Source organism: Salmo salar, chromosome ssa15, assembly GCF_905237065.1.
Source record: "Salmo salar chromosome ssa15, Ssal_v3.1, whole genome shotgun sequence".
NCBI classification, from domain to species: domain Eukaryota; kingdom Metazoa; phylum Chordata; class Actinopteri; order Salmoniformes; family Salmonidae; genus Salmo; species Salmo salar.
The window spans coordinates 101422765-101447715 of NC_059456.1; the positions used below are offsets into that span (position 1 = coordinate 101422765).

At 44.9% G+C, this 24951-nt stretch overlaps 1 protein-coding gene and 2 non-coding genes across 3 annotated transcripts; 2 read left to right on the top strand and 1 right to left on the bottom strand.

Annotated features, from left to right (window-relative positions):
* Positions 1-4522: 4522 nt before the first annotated feature.
* dclre1b (DNA cross-link repair 1B) lies at positions 4523-24951 on the bottom strand. Its single transcript, XM_014147286.2, has 7 exons — positions 23859-24951; positions 20813-21027; positions 20237-20402; positions 12649-12831; positions 9663-9964; positions 6415-7314; positions 4523-4588 (listed from the first exon to the last, which is right to left on the bottom strand). The coding sequence occupies exons 2-7, from the start codon at positions 21002-21004 to the stop codon at positions 4523-4525; spliced, it is 1809 nt and encodes a 602-aa protein (XP_014002761.2). The 5' UTR covers positions 21005-21027; positions 23859-24951.
* trnah-gug (transfer RNA histidin (anticodon GUG)) lies at positions 23966-24037 on the top strand. Its single transcript has one exon. It is a non-coding gene; the product is annotated as a tRNA-His (tRNA).
* On the top strand, positions 24620-24691 carry trnah-gug (transfer RNA histidin (anticodon GUG)). Its single transcript has one exon. It is a non-coding gene; the product is annotated as a tRNA-His (tRNA).

Genomic DNA, 24951 nt, shown 5'->3' on the forward strand with positions numbered 1-24951 from the left:
GACTTCGGCGGAAGTCGTGACACACCCTTCAGACTCATCCCTCAGACTCATCCCTCAGACTCATCCCTCAGACTCATCCCTCCATCCCTTCCCGCAGTGTCATCCCTCAGACTCATCCCTCAGACTCATCCCTCCATCCCTTCCCGCAGTGTCATCCCTCAGACTCATCCCTCAGTCTCATCCCTCAGTCCCTTCCCGCAGTGTCATCTCTCAGTCCCATCCCTCAGTCTCATCCCTCATTGTCATCCCTCAGTCTCATCCCTCAGTCTCATCCCTCAGTCTCATCCCTCAGTATCATCCCTCAGTCTCATCACTCATTCTCATCCCTCAGTCTCATCCCACAGTGCCATCCCTCAGTCCCATCCCTCAGTCTCATCCCTCAGACTCATCCCTCAGGCATTTCTCAGACCCATCCCTCGGTCCCATCCCTCAGTCTCATCCCTCAGTCTCATCCCTCAGTCTCATCCCTCAGCCTCATCCCTCAGTCTCATCCCTCAGTGTCATCCCTCAGTGTCATCCCTCAGTCTCATCCCTCAGTGTCACCCCTCAGACTCATCCCTCAGTGTCATCTCTCAGTCCAATCCCTCAGTCTCATCCCTCAGTCTCATCCCTCAGTATCATCCCTCAGTCTCATCACTCATTCTCATCCCTCAGTCTCATCCCTCAGTGTCATCTCTCAGTCCCATCCCTCAGTCTCATCCCTCAGTCTCATCCCTCAGTCATTTCTCAGACCCATCCCTCAGTCCCATCCCTCAGTCTCATCCCTCAGTCTCATCCCACAGTCCCATCCCTCAGTCCCATCCCTCAGTCTCATCCCTCAGACTCATCCCTCAGGCATTTCTCAGACCCATCCCTCGGTCCCATCCCTCAGTCTCATCCCTCAGTCTCATCCCACAGTCCCATCCCACAGTCTCATCCCACAGGCATCCCTCAGTTTCATCCCTCAGGGACCACGTCCCTGTCTCTGTGGTAGAGTCAATGTCTGCTTCCTAAAACATCATCCCTATATAGTGCACTACTTTTGACTAGGGCCTATAGGGCCATTTGAGTCCCTGGCTGATTGTTAATCCTGTCCCTGTCTCAACATCCTCCCTCAGTTATGCATGCAGAGTCTGTGTACCCTGTCCCTGTTCCCCAGCGTGGTGGAGCCAGCCCAGTCATTCATCCAGTATGGAGACAACAGAGACAAAGAGAGACCTCTCAGAGGCTCCTAAAGAGGTTTCTACTGGAATTAAACATCTCTCTGACAACGTTCAGACAATACTGTGATGTCACTGCATGACGCTGTCTAGATGGAGCTTGGAAGGCAGGAGGAAGGTAGAAGGAAGGCAGGAGGAAGAGAGGAGGAAGGCAGGAGGAAGAGAGAAGGAAGGCAGGAGGAAGAGAGAAGGAAGGCAGGAGGAAGAGAGGAGGAAGGTAGGAGGAGGAAGGCAGGAGGAAGAGAGAAGGAAGGTAGGAGGAGGAAGGCAGGAGGAAGAGAGAAGGAAGGCAGGAGGAGGAAGGCAGGAGGAAGAGAGAAGGAAGGCAGGAGGAAGAGAGAAGGAAGGCAGGAGGACGAGAGGAGGAAGGTAGGAGGAGGAAGGCAGGAGGAAGAGAGAAGGAAGGCAGGAGGAAGAGGGGAGGAAGGTAGGAGGAGGAAGGCAGGAGGAAGAGAGAAGGAAGGCAGGAGGAGGAAGGCAGGAGGAAGAGAGAAGGAAGGCAGGAGGAAGAGAGGAGGAAGGCAGGAGGAAGAGAGGAGGAAGGTAGGAGGAGGAAGGCAGGAGGAAGAGAGAAGGAAGGCAGGAGGAGAAAAGGCAGGAGGAAGAGAGAAGGAAGGTAGGAGGAAGAGAGAAGGAAGGTAGGAGGAGGAAGGCAGGAGGAAGAGAGAAGGAAGGCAGGAGGAAGAGAGAAGGAAGGTAGGAGGAGGAAGGCAGGAGGAAGAGAGAAGGAAGGCAGGAGGAAGAGAGAAGGAAGGCAGGAGGAAGACAAACTAGCTTCAGTTGGTCATTTCCCCGATAGCATTAGAATCCCACAGAACGAAAGGAAAATTGAAAAGACTGTAGACTGTATAGAATCAATACAGTAGAGATGTGAAGCTGTCTGGATTAGTGGAACTGGGATTGGGAAGGCAGAAGGAAGACGGCTCTAGCCAGCCTCAGTTTGTCAGTTCTCTGACAGTTGAATCCCACAGATAACAGAATGAATGGAAGAAACTGTACACAGTATTTGGTACAGTCTTCCCGAGAGCCTAGGACCATCTGTTGTTCTCAATGATATGATTCATACAGATTCCAACAGAAAGTCAACTAAAGTATATAGTACGTATAGAGCGGCTTGGTAAGACTATCATATCATATTCATATCAGACAATAAATTATGAGTTTTCCTTACAGATCCATGGAGACATACAGTATAACTGTTCCTTCCTGGTCTCTCTGGTCTCACTTCCTCAGTTCACCTCCTCCTCCTAACCAGGTCCTCTTGCTCAGCGCCTAAAAGGACCAAAATGTAAATATTCCATAATAAATGAATCATAATTTCCCCCAATACGTCCACAGAGAGATATACAGCAGATACCTGTTTCTCCCTGGCACCTTTCTGGTGCCTGCTCTCCAGTACGCCTCCTCCTGCCAATTGGAGCACATTTGTCAGTATCTCAACCATTTATATAGCATAATAAACATATCGCGTAATAAATAATGATCATACATTTAAAATCCATAGAGACACACAGAATACCTATTATTTTCCGGTCTCTCTGAATCTGGTTCTAATTCTCCAGTCCACCTCTTCCTGGCTCCTCTACCAGCCCAGCCCCTTTTGCTCAGTGCAGCTGACAGTGTAAAAGTCAAAGGTCACATGTTCCATTAGCGGTTGGAGGATGAGCTTCTCTCTGTGTGGCGCCCTGGGGCAATGGAAAGGGCACAGAGAAGCATAGCCTGCATCCCAAATAGTTTAGCACTCGATTCCCGCCTATATGGTAAACCTGCTGTGGATGAAATAAGAGCCACAGCTCTGTAGTGTAACAGACCTGGGTTCAAATAGTATTTGTTTCCTTTCAGGTACATTACATACAGATACAGAGAATAGTTGAAAGAAAAAGACAAGCGATTTTGATCCCAGGTTTGCATCGGTATATGGATGGAGGTGGAACCCCACCCCTCTCATAACCCTGTACATCCATCACCACTATTGTCACATCTCAGATTAGATTATCATCAGCTCTTGTAACTAAGGTAGATTATACTTATGTGTAACTGAGGTAGAAGGTTTGTTTATGTGTAACTGAGGTAGATTATACTTATGTGTAACTGAGGTAGGTTTATGTGTAACTGAGGTAGAAGGTTTGTTTATGTGTAACTGAGGTAGGTTTGTTTATGTGTAACTGAGGTAGGTTTGTTTATTTCTGTAACTCTGTGGTGTTGTTTTTTTCACACTGCTTTGCTTTATCTTGGCCAGGTTGCAGTTGTAAATGAGAACTTGTTCTCAACTGACCTACCTAGTTAAATTAAGGTGAAATCCAAAAATACATTTAAAAAAATACTGTAGGTAGTAGGTATGAACTAGAATTTAGATTATGTTATTGATTGATATCTATATAATCTATTCTCTTCAAATTCTTTATATATTCACCCATGGAAACTCCATCTGAACCCTATTCATTTTCAATTCACTAGAGTCAATGTTTGAGCTCCTCTATGGGAAACACCAGAACATATTAAATCTATCGGCAATCTACTGCCTCCTTCTGGCCAAATGTTGCAATTACAAGCTACTGGGAGAAGCTTTCCATCAGCACTGGAAACTACAGTGTTTGACTGAGTAACTTTGTACAGCAGCCACAAACAGCAATTAAATGCCAACATCAACATTTTAAACTTTATTTGACATATATTTCAATTCCATGGTAACAATACTTTTTTTTTTAAATGAACAGTGACTGTGAGAAAGGTAACACATTTTAATCAACAGTAAACTGTGGTAATATACACTGAGTATACAAAACATTAAGGACCCCCCTCTTTCCATGACACAGACTGACCAGGTGAATCCAGGTGAAAGCCAGGTGAAAGCTATGATCCCTTATTTATGTCACCTGTTAAATCCACGTCAATCAGTGTAGATGAAGGGGGAGGAGAATAAAGAAGGAGCAGTTGGTAGAGCATGGTGTTTGCAACGCCAGGGTTGTGGGTTCGATTTCCACGGGGGACCAGTACGGGAAAAAAATGTATGAAATGTATGCATTCACTACTGTAAGTCGCTCTGGGTAAGAGCGTCTGCTAAATGACTAAAATGTAAAATGTCTAAGCCTTGAGACAATTGAGACATGGATTGTGTATGTGTGCCATTCAGAGGGTGAATGGGCAAGACAAAACATTTAAATGCCTTTGAGCGGGGTATGGTAGTAGGTGCCAGTAGGTGTCAACCATTTAATGAACTATTTAGCAGTTTAATGGCTTGGGGGTAGAAGCTGTCTCAGCGCCTGTTGGTATGGGAGCCGATGCACCAGGACCATTTGCCAGACGGTACCAGAGTGAACAGTCTATGGCCTTTGGTGGCTGGAGTCCTTGGCAGTTTTTCGGGCATTCCTCTGTCTGACATATAGGTCCTGGATGGCAGGGAGCTTGACACCAGTCGGGGGAAGGTGTTCCTAATGTTTGGGTATACATACATACATACATACATACATACATACATACATACATACATACATACATACATACATACATACATACATACATACATACATACATACACACATACATACATACATACACACATACATACATACATACATACATACATACATACATACATTACATACTGTGAGAAGCGTTAAAATACATAGAACACATGGGCTACAGGATGTAGTCTTTCACTAATGAGTCACATTTAAAACATGGTTCAATCACTGTGGCACATTACAGGAAATGAATCCTTAAAACATGGTTCAATCACTGTGGCACATTACGGGAAATGAATCCTTAAAACATGGTTCAATCACTGTGGCACATTACGGGAAATGAATCCTTAAAACATGGTTCAATCACTGTGGCACATTACAGGAAATGAAATGAATCCATGCAACCTACAACCTAGCCATAACATAGAGTAGGTGAGGGCTGAGTAAATACTGCACCTGTATAAATACCAATCATGTCAGAAATTAAATTACACAGTGAAATATGCACTTCACTTAAAGTCAACATAACGGGCCAGTTTCCCGGACACAGATTAAGCCTAGTCCTGAATCCCAAAACAAACTTAAATGGAAAATCTCCATCTGACATAGCAACAAAAAAAAAACTGTACAAGTCTTCTTAAGGAATGTGGAGGAAAGAACGTTGATACGTTAGTATTCACATTGTCCTCTGTCTCTGTCTGGCATTAGCAGCTAAGGTACCTCTCCACAGCAGAGTGGAACTGAAGACTGCTATTCCCTCACTGGAAGGCTCCCCCTAGGTACAGATCTAGGATCAGTTTCCCCTAGGTACAGATCTAGGATCAGTTCCCCCTAGGATCAGTTTCCCCTAGGTACAGATCTAGGATCAGTTCCCCCTAGGATCAGTTTCCCCTAGGTACAGACCTAGGATCAGCTCCCCCTAGGTACAGATCTAGGATCAGTTCCCCCTAGGTACAGATCTAGGATCAGTTTCCCCTAGGTCCAGACCTAGGATCAGTTCCCCCTAGGTCCAGACCTAGGATCAGCTTCCCCTAGGTCCAGACCTAGGATCAGTTTCCCCTAGGTCCAGATCTAGGATCAGTTTCCCCTAGGTACAGACCTAGGATCAGTTTCCCCTAGGTACAGACAGATCTAGGATCAGTTTCCCCTAGGTACAGACAGATCTAGGATCAGCTCCCCCTAGGTACAGACAGATCTAGGATCAGCTCCCCCTAGGTACAGATCTAGGATCAGCTCCCCCTAGGTACAGATCTAGGATCAGCTCCCCCTAGGTACAGACCTAGGATCAGTTTCACCTCTCCCAATCATACCCTTAGCCATTAATGGGGGAAATTGCAAAACTGACCTGAGATCAGTGTCTAGGCTTGGGCAACTTAACCCTACTCTAAATCTGAAGGAGAGAGGCTGAACTTTTCCAAAAAGCTCCGGTCAAGAAGAGTGTTCCTATAGCAGCCAGAGACGGACACGTCCTCCTCAGAGAAAGGGAGAGACAGCAGAAGAGACATCTCACAGTCTTCTGTAGGTTCAGGTTGTGTATGTGTTTCAGTGGGGTCACTAGTGTTCACACAGGTACTGTCACCTGAACAGGTGCTCAGGCTTAGAAGAGGTAATGGAAGACGTTCTATCTCCTGGTCTGGGTGTCCATTGTGGGAACTGGTTATGTTAACTGATGCTGCGTTTAAGTTACAGTTTATGGCGGCCATATTGTCATTGTCACGAGGCAAATAACGAGGATGGGTCTCCTCTCTCACAGTTCTGGGCCTCAGTGAAATTGCAGTGTTTCTCAGGACCTCCATGGGTGTGAAGTTACTCTGGGTGAATTGACTGAAAGGGATACTCTCCTCCAAATCCAGGTTCTCTGAGACCCTGTGGACCAGATTCAGGCTCCATGGGGCTCTGTCTCTACTGATGCTGTGATTGGGGTCTCTGCTGAGGCTGGGGTTAGGGTCTCTGGTCAGGCTGGGGTTGGGGTCTCTGGTCAGGCTGGGGTTGGGGTCTCTGGTCAGGCTGGGGTTGGGGTCTCTGGTCAGGCTGGGGTTGGGGTCTCTGGTCAGGCTGGGGTTGGGGTCTCTGGTCAGGCTGGGGTTGGGGTCTCTGGTCAGGCTGGGGTTGGGGTCTCTGGTCAGGCTGGGGTTGGGGTCTCTGGTCAGGCTGGGGTTGGGGTCTCTGGTCAGGCTGGGGCTGGATCTGGGCCCTATGTCTTTGGTAGGGCTGTGGTCTTTACTCAGATCCATCAGTATACAGTCTGAATCTTCTCCATCTTTATCTGCATCCATCTCTGTGTCCATCTCTTCCTCCTGATGAGGATGCTCCATGGACCCTGTCTCCCAGGCTTCGTCCACCACCGACCCAGGCCTGGAGTCTCTGGAGGGGGCCTTAGGGGGGGACTCAAACACCACCCCTCTGGGTGGAGGGGGTCGGATAGGCCTCCGCAGCAGGTTACTGTAACCCGGGAAGCTGGACTGACCAGGGTCTTGAACCGGCAACTCAGGCCGGCCCTTCATGTAGTGCCGGACTGACTCGGGAACCAGGACTTCGTGGTGTTTTCTCCTAGGCAGCAGGGCAGAGAAGGAGGGGATGCCAGAGGTTAGCCTGCCCACGATGGGGACCAGGGAGGTGGGCTGCAGGGCCGAGACAAAGTCCTCCAGTTCCTGGTAGGAAGGAGGGATGAGTTACATAAATACATTTCAATTAAATCAAGGGTGTCTGTACTGTAGTTTCTCGATGGGATATCAAGACAGAACCAGTTTAATATCTTAAAATTGTCTTGGAACACTCCTTGCATGCAGAGCCATACAAAGGTTAAACCACTGCAGGCTTGAGCTATTAAACCTAATATCTCCCACAAGTGTACAATCCTGGTAGCTTGTTGTGATCGTATAGTGGTTAATACTCTGCATTGTGGCCTCAGAAACCCTAGTTCGAATCTGGGTCAAGGCATTGCAATGTCATAGCATAAGGGTTATTTTTGAATGAATTGAAACGTGACTGTGTAATCCAGGGATGAATTACTTTTATTTAACTAGGCAAGTCAGCTAAGAACAAATTGCTATTTTCAATGACAGCCTAGGAACAGTGGGTTAACTGCCTTGTTCAGGGGCAGAACAACAGATTTGTACCTTGTCAGCTCAGGGATTCGATCTGCAACCTTTCAGTTACAAGTCCAACACTCTAACCACTAGGCTCCCTGCCGCCCCTACACTCTAACCACTAGGCTACCTGCCGCCCCTACACTCTAACCACTAGGCTACCTGCCGCCCCTACACTCTAACCACTAGGCTCCCTGCCGCCCCTACACTCTAACCACTAGGCTACCTGCCGCCCCTACACTCTAACCACTAGGCTACCTGCCGCCCCTACACTCTAACCACTAGGCTACGTGCCGCCCCTACACTCTAACCACTAGGCTACGTGCCGCCCCTACACTCTAACCACTAGGCTACCTGCCGCCCCTACACTCTAACCACTAGGCCACCTGCCGCCCCTACACTCTAACCACTAGGCCACCTGCCGCCCCTACACTCTAACCACTAGGCCACCAGCCGCCCCTACACTCTAACCACTAGGCCACCTGCCGCCCCTACACTCTAACCACTAGGCCACCTTCCGCCCCTACACTCTAACCACTAGGCCACCAGCCGCCCCTACACTCTAACCACTAGGCCACCTGCCGCCTCTACACTCTAACCACTAGGCCACCTTCCGCCTCTACACTCTAACCACTAGGCTCCCTGCCGCCCCTACACTCTAACCACTAGGCTCCCTGCCGCCCCTACACTCTAACCACTAGGCTACCTGCCGCCCCTACACTCTAACCACTAGGCTCCTGCCGTCCCTACACTCTAACCACTAGGCTACCTGCCGCCCCTACACTCTAACCACTAGGCTACCTGCCCCCCCTCCACTCTAACCACTAGGCTACCTGCCGCCCCTACACTCTAACCACTAGGCTACCTGCCGCCCCGGTACTATTCTCTGGTTTATCGTATCTGGTGTAGTGTTCAACACTGCTATGGTTTATCGTATCTGGTGTAGAGTTCAACACTGCTATGGTTTATCGTATCTGGTGTAGTGTTCAACACTGCTATGGTTTATCGTATCTGGTGTAGTGTTCAACACTGCTATGGTTTATCGTATCTGGTGTAGTGTTCAACACTGCTATGGTTTATCGTATCTGGTGTAGTGTTCAACACCGCTATGGTTTATCGTATCTGGTGTAGTGTTCAACACTGCTATGGTTTATCGTATCTGGTGTAGTGTTCAACACTGCTATGGTTTATCGTATCTGGTGTAGTGTTCAACACTGCTATGGTTTATCGTATCTGGTGTAGTGTTCAACACTGCTATGGTTTATCGTATCTGGTGTAGTGTTCAACACTGCTATGGTTTATCGTATCTGGTGTAGTGTTCAACACTGCTATGGTTTATCGTATCTTGTGTAGTGTTCAACACTGCTATGGTTTATCGTATCTTGTGTAGTGTTCAACACTGCTATGGTTTATCGTATCTTGTGTAGTGTTCAACACTGCTATGGTTTATCGTATCTGGTGTAGTGTTCAACACTGCTATGGTTTATCGTATCTGGTGTAGTGTTCAACACTGCTATGGTTTATCGTATCTGGTGTAGTGTTCAACACTGCTATGGTTTATCGTATCTGGTGTAGAGTTCAACACTGTATGAACAATTACGATAACTCCTGCATATTTGATTTGACCTCTGAACATCTATTGTCATGGTTTCGGTATGACACCTTTTGGGACGGGTCTTAAACTCCATGGCCAGCTGGACTCCTTAACTAGGTTATACAAAAACTACAGAACTTTTTTCAAAAGTTGTCAAACCGAAAAATGTACAGTATTGATAAATGTTATAATGTGAAAGAGTTACTTATTATTTTACTACAATGTTGAACTCATCCCTACCTGGTAAGAGGAGTGGTCAATGTTGAACTCATCCCTACCTGGTAAGAGGAGTGGTCAATGTTGAACTCATCCCTACCTGGTAGGAGGAGTGGTCAGAGTAAGGCACCACGTAGACGTTAGGGTGGAAGGAGACCAGGGGTCTGCTGGTGGGCAGGATGGCCAAGGTGGGGTGTTCCCTGTTCCAACGGAGGAGGTTGGTGGAGCGGATCTCTGACTGGTCCACGGCCCTGATCCGACCCGCTCCTGGCTCAGTGGTGAAGACATCTGGTAGCTCCAGGGCTCTGAGAGTCTTTAGTCTCTCGATGGACACTTCAACCCAGGTCTTAAACTCCATGGCCAGCTGTACCAATAGAGACTCCTTACCCAGAGTGTAGAGGCCTGCAGACAACACACAGACATAGAAATACAATTACAATACAACATACAACATACACAAACATATAGATATTTATATATCTATATAAATAAACATGATATACTGCATCTCTATACCACCAGGAGTGGGGTCAGTTCAGATAAACCTAGAGTATGGGGGGGGGGGTCAGTTCAGATAAACCTAGAGTATGGGGGGTCAGTTCAGATAAACCTAGAGTATGGGGGGGTCAGTTCAGATAAACCTAGAGTATGGGGGGGGTCAGTTCAGATAAACAGGATATGGGGGGGTCAGTTCAGATAAACCTAGAGCATGGGGGGGTCAGTTCAGATAAACCTAGAGTATGGGGGGGGTCAGTTCAGATAAACCTAGAGTATGGGGGGGGGTCAGTTCAGATAAACCTAGAGTATGGGGGGGGGGTCAGTTCAGATAAACAGGATATGGGGGGGGTTCAGTTCAGATAAACAGGATATGACAAAGTGGGGACTTTTTTGTAAGTTGAGGCTCATTTACTGCATTTCTACACAATTTTAAAACTCTAAAATACTATTTGGAGAACAGCAAAAACAAACAAAAAATACCCCAACCATTCATTATCACTGCAATATTACAACGTCGACCACTACTCAACCTCATCATATACTGTCTCATTTACTAGTGGAACGACATATACAACGTCTACCACTACTCAACCTCATCATATACTGTCTCATTTACTAGTGGAACGACATATACAACGTCTACCACTACTCAACCTCATCATATACTGTCTCATTTACTAGTGGAACGACATATACAACGTCTACCACTACTCAACCTCATCATATACTGTCTCATTTACTAGTGGAACGACATATACAACGTCTACCACTACTCAACCTCATCATATACTGTCTCATTTACTAGTGGAACGACATATACAACGTCTACCACTACTCAACCTCATCATATACTGTCTCATTTACTAGTGGAACGACATATACAACGTCTACCACTACTCAACCTCATCATATACTGTCTCATTTACTAGTGGAACGGCATATACAACGTCTACCACTACACAACCTCATCATATACTGTCTCATTTACTTGTGGAACGGCATATACAACGTCTACCACTACTCAACCTCATCATATACTGTCTCATTTACTAGTGGAACGACATATACAACGTCTACCACTACTCAACCTCATCATATACTGTCTCATTTACTAGTGGAACGACATATACAACGTCTACCACTACTCAACCTCATCATATACTGTCTCATTTACTAGTGGAACGACATATACAACGTCTACCACTACTCAACCTCATCATATACTGTCTCATTTACTAGTGGAACGACATATACAACGTCTACCACTACTCAACCTCATCATATACTGTCTCATTTACTAGTGGAACGACATATACAACGTCTACCACTACTCAACCTCATCATATACTGTCTCATTTACTAGTGGAACGGCATATACAACGTCTACCACTACTCAACCTCATCATATACTGTCTCATTTACTAGTGGAACTACATATACAACGTCTACCACTACACAACCTCATCATATACTGTCTCATTTACTAGTGGAACTACATATACAACGTCTACCACTACTCAACCTCATCATATACTGTCTCATTTACTAGTGGAACGACATATACAACGTCTACCACTACTCAACCTCATCATATACTGTCTCATTTACTTGTGGAACGGCACATTCAGTGCAACATGAAATAGACTCATAATACACATGATCAAATCACAACATGGCCGACTTCAAATGCCGACATGCGTAGGTGGAGCGCGAGTTTCAAGTTTAGGGAATGCATCTATCATAGCATTTCTAGACTAATGTAAGATAGCATACCATTCTTAATATGATGAGTAGATTGCATAGTTATAATTTAGGCTAATAATATAACCCGATCACTGTTAGCAAAACAGACACTTGGTACATTTTAAATCAATTTACATTAGGCGAATCTTCCCCTAGCTTATTGGACAGGCCAACTATGACGACATCAATGTGAAAGTGTGAAACTTTTTTGTAGCCTACTTTTACATGTTTGTTCTTGAGACAGGCTACGCCCCCTGCCATACCCAACTGACGCCCATGGCCACGAAGAAACTGGATTTAAATTTGTTTTCTAACTCATTGAAGCTTTTAAAAACCATTTACACATGTGAAAAACACACACACACACACTATAAAGAGTCAGATAGTTTGTTAATTAGTTAGCTACTACTCATTGTTGCATCGCAATTAACAAAAAAAAGGTTTTACCTTTATTTAACTAGGCAATGTTGTGACCCGGATTCGAACCGGGGTTGATGCGGCCACAACGCAGACGACTAACCACTACACGATCACGGCGAGCTACCAGGACTGATGGGAAATATAAGGACATACTCAAGCACGCGGTCACTGCCAGTTCAAGTTAAAGGACAGATGAATAGTTATCAGTATTTTTGGTTACAGTTTGATTATAGCCAGCTAACGATTTCAGAGTTTCGGCGACCACAACGCAGCGCACTAACCACTATACGAGAAACGGCGAGCTACCAGGACTTGTAGCAAGGCAAGACAAGCAGTATCATACCCACCCCCCACACACACCACTACAGTTCACAGACAACCTACACAAAAACGAGTAGCTTAACAGTTAAAAGCCTCTGTCTCACCAATGACAACATTGTGCTTGGGCTGGCTACGGATGATCTCTTTGATCTGCTGAGTGGCTCGTTGCCTGGAGGGCAGGGTGCGTGTGGGGTCACAGTTAGTGTTGTCCAGATACAGGACATCTATAGTGGTGTTGGTCCTTAGACACGGCTCACGCAGCATGGACGGGGTGTAGCGGAAATCTCCTGGAAATACAGAGAAGGTACATACTCTTTAGAATTAAGGTGAGAAAACAACACATATATTTTATTACATTTCAGCCACAGATACTACATACACTATATATACACAAAAGTATGTGGACACCCCTTCAAAAATGAGTGGAATTGGCTATTTCAGCCACACCCGTTGCTGTCAGGTCTATAAAAATCGAGCACACAGCCATGCGATCTCCATAGACAAACATTGGCAGTAGAAATGTCTATACTGAAGAGCTCAGTGACTTTTAACGTGCCACCATCGTAGGATGCCACCTTTCCAACAAGTCAGTTTGTCAAATTTCTGCCCTGCTAGAGCTGCCCTGGTCAACTGTAAGTGCTGTTATTGTGAAGTGGAAACGTCTAGGAGCAACAACGGCTCAGCCATGAAATGGTAGACCACACAAGCTCACAGAACGGGACCGCCAAGTTGCTGAAGCGTGTAAAAATTGTCTGTACTCGGTTGCAACACTCACTACCGAGTTCCAAACTGCCTCTGGAAGAAACGTCAACATAAGAACTATTCCCCTTAGTTCCAGTGAAGGGAAATCTTAACAATACTGCATACAATGACATTCTAGATGATTCTGTGCTTCCAACTTTCTGGCAACAGTTTGGGAAAGGCCCTCTCCTGTTTCAGGATGACAATGCCCCCATGCACAAAGCGAGGGCCAAACAGAAATGGTTTGTCGAGAATTGGAACACCGACTGCGAGCCAGGCCTAATCGCCCAACATCAGTGCCTGACCTCACTAATGCTCTTGTGGCTGAATGGAAGCAAGTCCCTGTAGCAATGTCCCAACATCTAGTGGAAAGCCTTCCTAGAAGAGTGGAGGCTGTTATAGCAGCAGTGTAGTGTATATATTGTACACAATATATTTAAGAGTTTTTCACTGCAACCGCCAACTACAGGAGGACTCAGGAACCCGCTCTCAATGAGTGTAGACAGCCTGCTGCTGCCTCCTGCCACTCTGCTACTCATCAGATGGGGGAGAAGAGGAGGTAGGGGGCCCACGTGGGTAACTGGGAGGGCCCTGCCTTGATTGGGTAACTGATTCATAAAAAAGAAAATAAAAATGCATAATAAATAAAAGGTGACTGGTCCATTATGTGAGTCAGGAGCTCGGCCCAAGACGCAAAAAATTAACATAAAAGTATGGTTTTTAAATAAAAAAATCATAATACTTTTTTTTTATCCAACCACAGGAGCCTACTGTCAATGTTCAAAATACACCAGAGAGTGTAATTTAGGCAGAGGGTAGTAAGTTTATAAAAAAAAATATCACAAATTATTAAGTTTTATCACAAGCACATACAGGTATCTGCCAAAATGAAGGAAACACCAACATAAAGTGTCTTTTAGGGTGTTGAACAAGCTGCCAGAACATCTTCAATGCTCCTTGGCATAGATTTTACAAGTGGACCTAAACCATGCCAGGAACATGCACCCCACACCATAACATATACTTTGTATTCCTGGTTAATTAAAGTGTTTCCTTCATTTTGGCAGTTACAGGTATATCTACAGTAGGGAACACCACAGTTTGGGCAGCATGTGGGTCAAATATGGGCTACAGCTTGTTGAGTTATGGCCATAGACATATAATCCTTAGAAGGGGTTTGTAACCTCTTACTCATACAATTTGAATGTTAACATCATGGGTACACTAGTAATGAATGCCAGTCCTGACTTAAATGGGAACCACCATCTATTGGATTATATGTCTATGTTTGGTTGCAGCTGTCGGTTTGCCTTTTGCAGATTTCAAAATACAATCACGGGGAAAACGTACAGTTTGGAAAGCAAATGCCTACTGCCGATAATCTGTCTGTAGAACCTAAACATATTTTCTCAACAAGTCCCAATTTGGAGCTAAAAGCAACACTGTTTTTCAATGTAGCTCACTTTGAGATGAGTAGCCATCCCTGTGAGTAGCCTATGGCTTCATCATTAGGTGAGTCAGTGTGCCTCTGGAAATGTTACTTAGTTGCTACTGTAGCCTATGGTAAATATTTATATACAGTTGAAGTCAGAAGTTTACATACCTTAGCCAAATACATTCAAACTTAGTTTTTTCACAATTCCTGACATTTAATCCTAGTAAAAATTCACTGTTTTAGGTCAGTTAGAGTCAGCACTTTATTTAAAGAATGTGAAATGTCAGAATAATAGTAGAGAGAATGATTTATTTCAGCTTTTATTTCTTTCATCACATTCCCAGTGGGTCAGAAGTTTACATACACTCAATTAGTATTTGGTAACATTGTCTTTAAATTGTTTAACTTGGGTCAAACGTTTCAGGCAGCCTTCCACAAGCTTCCCACAATAAGTTGGGTGAATTTTGTCCCATTCCTCCTGACAGAGCTGGTGTAACTAAGTCAGGTTTGTAGGCCTCCTTGCTCGCACACGCCTTTTCAGTTCTGCCCACACATTTTCTATAGGATTGAGGTCAGGGCTTTGTGACGGCCACTCCAATACCTTGACTTTGTTGTCCTTAAGCCATTTTTCCACAACTTTGGAAGTATGCTTGGGGTCATTGTCCATTTGGAAGACCCATTTGCAAGCAAGCTTTAACTTCCTGACTGATGTCTTGAGATGCTGCTTCAATATATCCACATAATTTTCCTCCCTCATGATGCCATCTATTTTGTGAAGTGCACCAGTCCCTCCTGCAGCAAAGCACCCCCACAACACGATGCTGCAACCCCCGTGCTTCACGGTTGGTATGGTGTTCTTCGGCTTGCAAGACTCCCCCTTTTTCCTCCAAACATAACGATGGTCATTATGGCCAAACAGTTCTATTTTTGTTTCATCAGACCAGAGGACATTTCTCCAAAAAGTACGATCTTTGTCCCCATGTGCAGTTGCAAACTGTAGTCTGGCTTTTTTTATGCCGGTTTAGGAGCAGTGGCTTCTTCCTTGCTGACTGGCCTTTCAGGTTATGTCGATATAGGACTCATTTTACTGTGGATATAGATACTTTTGTACCCGTTTCCTCCAGCATCTTCACAAGGTCCTTTCCTGTTGTTCTGGGATTGATTTGAACTTTTCGCACCAATGTACATTTATCTCTAGGAGACAGAACACGTCTCCATCCTGAGCGGTATGACGGCTGCGTGGTCCCATGGTGTTTATACTTGCGTACTATTGTTTGTACAGATGAACGTGGTACCTTCAGGCATTTGGAAATTGCTCCCAATGATGAACCAGACCTGTGGAGGTAAACATTTTTTCTGAGGTCTTGCCTGATTTCTTTTGATTTTCCCATGATGTCAAGCAAAGAGGCACTGAGTTTGAAGGTAGGCCTTGAAATACATCCACAGGTAAACCTCCAATTGACTCAAATGATGTCAATTAGCCTATCAGAAGCTTCTAAAGCCATGACATCATTTTCTTTAATGTTCCAAGCTGTTTAAAGGCACAGTCAACTTAGTGAATGTAAACTTCTGACCCACTGGAATTGTGATACAGTGAATTATAAGTTAAATAATCTGTCTGTAAACAATTATTGGAAAAATGACTTGTGTCATGCACAAAGTAGATGTCCTAAACAACTTGCCAAAACTATAGTTTGTTAACAAGAAATTTGTGGAGTGGTTGAAAAACGAGTTTTAATGACTCCAACCTAAGTGTATGTAAACTTCAACTGTATGTATGTATGTATGTATGTATGTATGTATGTATGTATGTATGTATGTATTTATGTACGTATGTATGTACGTATGAAGAGGCCTTTCTACTGACTCTGAAAAACACCATAAAGAAAGATGCCCAGGGTCCCTGCTCATCTGCGTGAACGTGCCTTAGGCATGCTGCAAGGAGGCATGAGGACTGCAGATGTGGCCGGGGCAATAAATTGCAATGTCCGTACTGTGAGACACCTAAGACAGCACAACAGGGAGACAGGGCGGACAGCTGATTGTCCTCGCAGTGGCAGACCACGTGTAACACCTGCACAGGATCGGTACATCCGAACATCACACCTGCAGGACAGGTACAGGATGGCAACAACAACTGCCCGAGTTACACCAGGAACGCACAATCCCTCCATCAGTGCTCAGACTGTCCTCAATAGGCTGAGAGAAGCTGGACTGAGGGCTTGTAGGCCTGTTGTAAGGCAGGTCCTCACCAGACATCACCGGCAACAACGTCACCTATGGGCACAAACCCACCGTCTCTGGACCAGACAGGACTGGCAAAAAGTGCACTTCACTGACGAGTTGCGATTTTGTCTCACCAGGGGTGATGGCCGGATTCGCGTTTATTGTTGAAGGAATGAGCGTTACACCGAGGCCTGTACTCTGGAGCAGGGTCGATTTTGAGGTGGAGGGTCCGTCATGGTCTGGGGCGGTGTGTCACAGCATCATCGGACTGAACTTGTTGTCATTGCAGGCAATCTCAACGCTGTGCGTTACAGGGAAGACCTCCTCCTTCCTCATGTGGTACCCTTCCTGCAGCCTCATCCTGACATGACCCTCCAGCATGACAATGCCACCAGCCATACTGCTTGTTCTATGTGTGATTTCCTGCAAGACAGCAATGTCAGTGTTCTGCCATGGCCAGCAAAGAGCCCGGATCTCAATCCCATTGAGCACGTCTGGGACCTGTTGGCTCGAAGGGTGAGGGCTAGGGCCATTCCCCCCAGAAATGTCCGGGAACTTGCGGGTAGTAGTCACATGTCTGTGGAACTTGTTCAGTTGATGTCTGAGTTGTTGAATCTTGTTATGTTCATACAAATATTTACACATGTTAAGTTTGCTGAAAATAAACACAGTTGACAGTGAGAGGACATTTCTTTTTTTGCTGAGACAGACAGACAGACAGACAGACAGACAGACAGACAGACAGACAGACAGACAGACAGACAGACAGACAGACAGACAGACAGTATATTGCCTCCTAATATTGCACAATCTGTGTGTTGCTTCATTTTGCTGGCTAATTGCCAAAGTTGACTAGTTAGAGAGAGAGACTGTGAAGTACAGTGCCAGAGTATGGTGTGTAGAATAGTCACCAGTGTAGAGTATGGCGTGTAGAATAGTCACCAGTGTAGAGTATGGCGTGTAGAATAGTCACCAGTGTAGAGTATGGTGTGTAGAATAGTCACCAGTGTAGAGTATGGTGTGTAGAATAGTCACCAGTGTAGAGTATGGCGTGTAGAATAGTCACCAGTGTAGAGTATGGCGTGTAGAATAGTCACCAGTGTAGAGTATGGCGTGTAGAATAGTCACCAGTGTAGAGTATGGCGTGTAGAATAGTCACCAGTGTAGAGTATGGCGTGTATAGTCACCAGTACCAGAGTATGGCGTGTAGAATAGTCACCAGTGTAGAGTATGGCGTGTAGAATAGTCACCAGTGTAGAGTATGGCGTGTAGAATAGTCACCAGTGTAGAGTATGGCGTGTAGATAGTCACCAGTGTAGAGTATGGCGTGTAGAATAGTCACCAGTGTAGAGTATGGCGTGTAGAATAGTCACCAGTGTAGAGTATGGCGTGTAGAATAGTCACCAGTGTAGAGTATGGTGTGTAGAATAGTCACCAGTGTAGAGTATGGCGTGTAGAATAGTCACCAGTGCAGAGTATGGCGTGTAGTAGTCACCAGTGTAGAGTATGGCATGTAGAATAGTCACCAGTGTAGAGTATGGCGTGTAGAATAGTCACCAGTGTAGAGTATGGTGTGTAGAATAGTCACCAGTGCCAGAGTATGGTGTGTAGAATAGTCACCAGTACCAGAGTATGGTGTGTAGAATAGTCACCAGTACCAGAGTATGGCGTGTAGAATAGTCACCAGTGTAGAGTATGGCGTGTAGAATAGTCACCAGTGTAGAGTATGGCGTGTAGAATAGTCACCAGTGTAGAGTATGGCGTGTATAGTCACCAGTGTAGAGTATGGCATGTAGAATAGTCACCAGTGTAGAGTATGGCGTGTAGAATAGTCACCAGTGTAGAGTATGGCGTGTAGAATAGTCACCAGTGTAGAGTATGGCGTGTAGAATAGTCACCAGTGCAGAGTATGGCGTGTAGAATAGTCACCAGTGCAGAGTATGGCGTGTAGAATAGTCACCAGTGTAGAGTATGGCGTGTAGAATAGTCACCAGTGTAGAGTATGGCGTGTAGAATAGTCACCAGTGTAGAGTATGGCGTGTATAGTCACCAGTGTAGAGTATGGCATGTAGAATAGTCACCAGTGTAGAGTATGGCGTGTAGAATAGTCACCAGTGTAGAGTATGGCGTGTAGAATAGTCACCAGTGTAGAGTATGGCGTGTAGAATAGTCACCAGTGTAGAGTATGGTGTGTAGAATAGTCACCAGTGTAGAGTATGGCGTGTAGAATAGTCACCAGTGTAGAGTATGGTGTGTAGAATAGTCACCAGTGTAGAGTATGGTGTGTAGAATAGTCACCAGTGTAGAGTATGGCGTGTAGAATAGTCACCAGTGTAGAGTATGGCATGTAGAATAGTCACCAGTGTAGAGTATGGTGTGTAGAATAGTCACCAGTGTAGAGTATGGCATGTAGAATAGTCACCAGTGTAGAGTATGGCGTGTAGAATAGTCACCAGTGTAGAGTATGGTGTGTAGAATAGTCACCAGTGTAGAGTATGGCGTGTAGAATAGTCACCAGTGTAGAGTATGGTGTGTAGAATAGTCACCAGTGTAGAGTATGGTGTGTAGAATAGTCACCAGTGTAGAGTATGGTGTGTAGAATAGTCACCAGTGTAGAGTATGGCATGTAGAATAGTCACCAGTGTAGAGTATGGCGTGTAGAATAGTCACCAGTGTAGAGTATGGCATGTAGAATAGTCACCAGTGTAGAGTATGGTGTGTAGAATAGTCACCAGTGTAGAGTATGGCGTGTAGAATAGTCACCAGTGTAGAGTATGGCGTGTAGAATAGTCACCAGTGTAGAGTATGGTGTGTAGAATAGTCACCAGTGTAGAGTATGGTGTGTAGAATAGTCACCAGTGTAGAGTATGGCATGTAGAATAGTCACCAGTGTAGAGTATGGCGTGTAGAATAGTCACCAGTGTAGAGTATGGCGTGTAGAATAGTCACCAGTGTAGAGTATGGCATGTAGAATAGTCACCAGTGTAGAGTATGGTGTGTAGAATAGTCACCAGTGTAGAGTATGGCATGTAGAATAGTCACCAGTGTAGAGTATGGCGTGTAGAATAGTCACCAGTGTAGAGTATGGCATGTAGAATAGTCACCAGTGTAGAGTATGGCGTGTAGAATAGTCACCAGTGTAGAGTATGGCATGTAGAATAGTCACCAGTGTAGAGTATGGCGTGTAGAATAGTCACCAGTGTAGAGTATGGCGTGTAGAATAGTCACCAGTGTAGAGTATGGCATGTAGAATAGTCACCAGTGTAGCGTATGGCATGTAGAATAGTCACCAGTGTAGAGTATGGTGCCAAAGTATCCTTGGAACAGGAACATGACCGCCCCTGGACAGTGGTTAGCATCCATGAGAGTGACGGTCAACCTCTCCTTGCCTATACCATCCAGAGGCAATATGTTGGGTTCCCCCAACTCCAGAGGATGGATCCATCTCTCTCTGACCTGAACACAGGGAAGAGGAGAGAAGGCCTTATCACAAACCGAAGTATAGAGCACCTAAAAGCTAATCAACACTTTTGCAAATAAAAAGTAGATGCTACGCACAGGAGGTTGGTGGCACCTTAATTGTGGAGGACGGGCTCATGGTAATGGCTGGAGCGAAATAGGTGGAACGGGTTCAAATACACCAAATAAATGGTCTCCATCGCTCCATTCCAGCTATTACTATGAGCCGTTCTCACTTCACTAGCCTCCACTGATGCTATGGTGTATACAGTCATTCATATTTCAATAGCTAGCTCAAGAATTGGTAATAGGCAAGCAAGAATAGTTTAAACAATTATCCCATATCTACATTCCTCATGTTGCTTTGTGTTTAATGTAGAACATAATTGATACTTTGTGTTTCACACCTGTAGTTTGAGTTTGAGCAGCGTGGCAGTAACCGGTGAACAGTAGATGGGTCTGTTGGCCCAGGTCGAGGTCAGGCTCACAGTATGGTCACTGTGCATATGGGACAGGAAGAACAGGCGGACATGCGGACACTTCCTGACCTGCCAGAAGTCCACAGCCAGTGGAGTATGAGGGATGAGTTTTCCATTCATTATCACAGCTCTGGAGTATCCTCCTGAGAAAAAGCCACGGTTAACCATTCAAACTACTATAAAACAGCTATTTGGCATACAACTAACATTGGTATATACACACACACATATCTATCTATCGATAGATAGATATGTGTGTGTGTATATACCAATGTTAGTTGTATGCCAAATAGCAGATAGATAGATAGATAGATAGATAGATAGATAGATAGATAGATTGAATATATATATAAATATACATATTCCTCCTTTGGCCGCCTCTCCTTCCAGTTCTCTGCTGCCAATGACTGGAACGAACTGCAAAAATCACTGAAGCTGGAGACTCATATCTCCCTCACTAGCTTTAAGCACCAGCTGTCAGAGCAGCTCACAGATCACTGCACCTGTAAATAGCCCATCCAATCTACCTCATCCCCATACTGTATTTATTTATTTATCTTGCTCCTTTGCACCCCAGTATCTCTACATGCACATTAATCTTCTGCACATCTACCATTCCAGTGTTTAATTGCTATATTGTAATTACTTCGCCACCATGGCCTATTTATTGCCTTAACTTACCTCATTTGCACTCACTGTATATAGACCTTTTGTTTTCTTTTGTTCTACTGTATTATTGACTATATGTTTTGTTTATTCCATGTGTAACTCTGTGTTGTTGTATGTGTCGAATTGCTTTGCTTTATCGTGGCCAGGTCGCAGTTGTAAATGAGAACTTGTTCTCAACTAGCCTACCTGGTTAAATAAAGGACTTGTTCTCAACTAGCCTACCTGGTTAAATAAAGGTGAAATAAATAAATAAATAAATAAAATACATGTTGCCTTTATCCATACAATTAACACACAATTTACATATTTCATAGCAACACTAGCGAATATATATATATATATACACTGCTCAAAAAAATAAAGGGAACACTTAAACAACACATCCTAGATCTGAATGAAAGAAATAATGTTATTAAATACTTTTTTCTTTACATAGTTGAATGCGCTGACAACAGAATCACACAAAAATAATCAATGGAAATCCAATTTATCAACCCATGGAGGTCTGGATTTGGAGTCACACTCAAAATTAAAGTGGAAAACCACACTACAGGCTGATCCAACTTTGATGTAATGTCCTTAAAACAAGTAAAAATGAGGCTCAGTAGTGTGTGTGGCCTCCACGTGCCTGTATGACCTCCTACAACGCCTGGGCATGCTCCTGATGAGGTGGCGGATGGTCTCCTGAGGGATCTCCTCCCAGACCTGGACTAAAGCATCCGCCAACTCCTGGACAGTCTGTGGTGCAACGTGGCATTGGTGGATGGAGCGAGACATGATGTCCCAGATGTGCTCAATTGGATTCAGGTCTGGGGAACGGGCGGGCGAGTCCATAGCATCAATGCCTTCCTCTTGCAGGAACTGCTGACACACTCCAGCCACATGAGGTCTAGCATTGTCTTGCATTAGGAGGAACCCAGGGCCAACCGCACCAGCATATGGTCTCACAAGGGGTCTGAGGATCTCATCTCGGTACCTAATGACAGTCAGGCTACCTCTGGCGAGCACATGGAGGGCTGTGCGGCCCCCCAAAGAAATGCCACCCCACACCATGACTGACCCACCGCCAAACCGGTCATGCTGGAGGATGTTGCAGGCAGCAGAACGTTCTCCACGGAGTCTCCAGACTCTGTCACGTCTGTCACGTGCTCAGTGTGAACCTGCTTTCATCTGTGAAGAGCACAGGGCGCCAGTGGCGAATTTGCCAATCTTGGTGTTCTCTGGCAAATGCCAAACGTCCTGCACAGTGTTGGGCTGTAAGCACAACCCCCACCTGTGGACGTCAGGCCCTCATACCACCCTCATGGAGTCTGTTTCTGACCGTTTGAGCAGACACATGCACATTTGTGGCCTGCTGGAGGTCATTTTGCAGGGCTCTGGCAGTGCTCCTCCTGCTCCTCCTTGCACAAAGGCGGAGGTAGCGGTCCTGCTGCTGGGTTGTTGCCCTCCTACGGCCTCGTCCACGTCTCCTGATGTACTGGCCTGTCTCCTGGTAGCGCCTCCATGCTCTGGACACTACGCTGACAGACACAGCAAACCTTCTTGCCACAGCTCGCATTGATGTGCCATCCAGCCATTCATTCATTCAGATCTAGGATGTGTTATTTTAGTGTTCCCTTTATTTTTTTGAGCAGTGTATATATATATATATATATAGATATATATATATATATTCGCTAGTGTTGCTATGAAATGTGTAAATTGTGTGTTAATTGTATGGATAAAGGCAACATTGTCCTGCCCTCTAATTGACCTGACAAAAGACTTCAATAGTGTTGATCACTCAGCTGTAATTCAGAGGCTTTCTTCAATGGGCCTAGACCAGGCTGCATGTAAGACCACACCCTGGTCTCAGGGATGGCTCATTGGAAATTCCTTCCGTCTCTATTGAGTTAAGTGAAACTGCTTTTAGTTGTTAATGGTTCTTCAATTGGATGTTTTGGCAGGGCAATTCAGAAAGCTGATTGAGGACCTTATTACGGATGAATATGTTTATTTATGACCATGTTTTTCTTTCTGGATGCGTTGCATTTGTATTTTGATGTGTGTATTTCTGTAATTTAGGGCTCATCTGTAAAATAGATATTGGTCTCAGTAGGACTCAGTATGATAAAAGAGAGATTAAATAAACAAATAAAATGTAAATATATATTTTTGCTAGTACTAGCTAACGTTAGCTATGCAAACATTATAGTTTGTCAATAAACTATACTGTTTGCATAGTAGCAGAATATATATTTCAAAACCAAATCAATTACATTGAGTGAAATATTACACCGGCTTGGACAACTAACAATGTGATTACCTGCATGCACAGCCTAAAGCAAATGAAATGGCTGCGCTTGTCCACGTCACTGCAGGCTTCAGTTAAAAACCTAATTCTTCCTCCTGAACGCATAGCCCTGGTAGCTCGCCGTGATCGTATAGTGGTTAGTACTCTGCGTTGTGGCCGCAGCAACCCCGGTTCGAATCCGGGTCACGGCATTGCGATACACAATGTCACGGCAAATGGGTCATTTTTTTTCTCCCCTCCTAGATAACTATAGGTCTGGTTAAAAACAAAATGTTTGTTTAGCTAAACTTAGCCACTGTCACTAGCCGGTTACTCAACCCTGCACCGTAGAGACTGCAGCCCTGGTCAATGTAATGTTTACATATTGTTGTACCCGTTTCATATGAATATACACTGTGTTCTAGTCAAAGCCATCCTATTCCACTATTGCTGTAATGTTACATATACTATTATATCCACGTATTCTTTAGATATACTATATATAGTATCGACAAAAAACGTTACTGTCATAATGATTATACATCCCATCTCATACATACATACTGCGGACTCCGAAACTGTTCATCCTAATCTTTCAAAATCCCATTGATTGATTTGAACCGGCTAATTAACAAAAACGAGCAAATTATACCGGTTCCTACACATCCGTGAACGAGCCTTTGAAGAAGAAAAAAAGAGAACCCGCTTAACTAGCGTGTACACGTCACTGCGTGGCAATATGTGCACGTTTGAGTAGCTCAATATCCCCTCCTCACACACGGCCCCGGTAGCTCGCCGTGATCGTATAGTGGTTAGTACTCTGCGTTGTGGCCGCAGCAACCCCGGTTCGAATCCGGGTCACGGCATTGCGAATTCACAATGTCACGGCATAAGGGCTCATTTTTTGTTATGTTCATTAGATAAATAAACTGAGAGCTAACTCATTTTGACATTAATTAAGCCATTTTTGAGGTTGACTAACCAGCGAACGTTACACATAGTGTTGCACAAAGAACGAGACAAAAACGGTATCACTTCAGCTACGTACGTTAGCTAGCTAGTTAGTTAGTTAATAACAAGACATGGACAAGCCAAGCGGAACAGCCAAAGGAAACGAATACATTAG

Coding starts and splice junctions, on each gene's coding strand:
- dclre1b (XM_014147286.2), bottom strand. CDS start 21,004: ATGAATGGAAAACTCATCCCTCATACTCCACTGGCTGTGGACTTCTGG. Junction 12,832..20,236: donor TGGCACCATACTCTACACTG/GTGACTATTCTA, acceptor CTGTATTTCCAG/GAGATTTCCGCTACACCCCG. Junction 4,589..6,414: donor TTTCACTGAGGCCCAGAACT/GTGAGAGAGGAG, acceptor CCTGCCATCCAG/GACCTATATGTCAGACAGAG.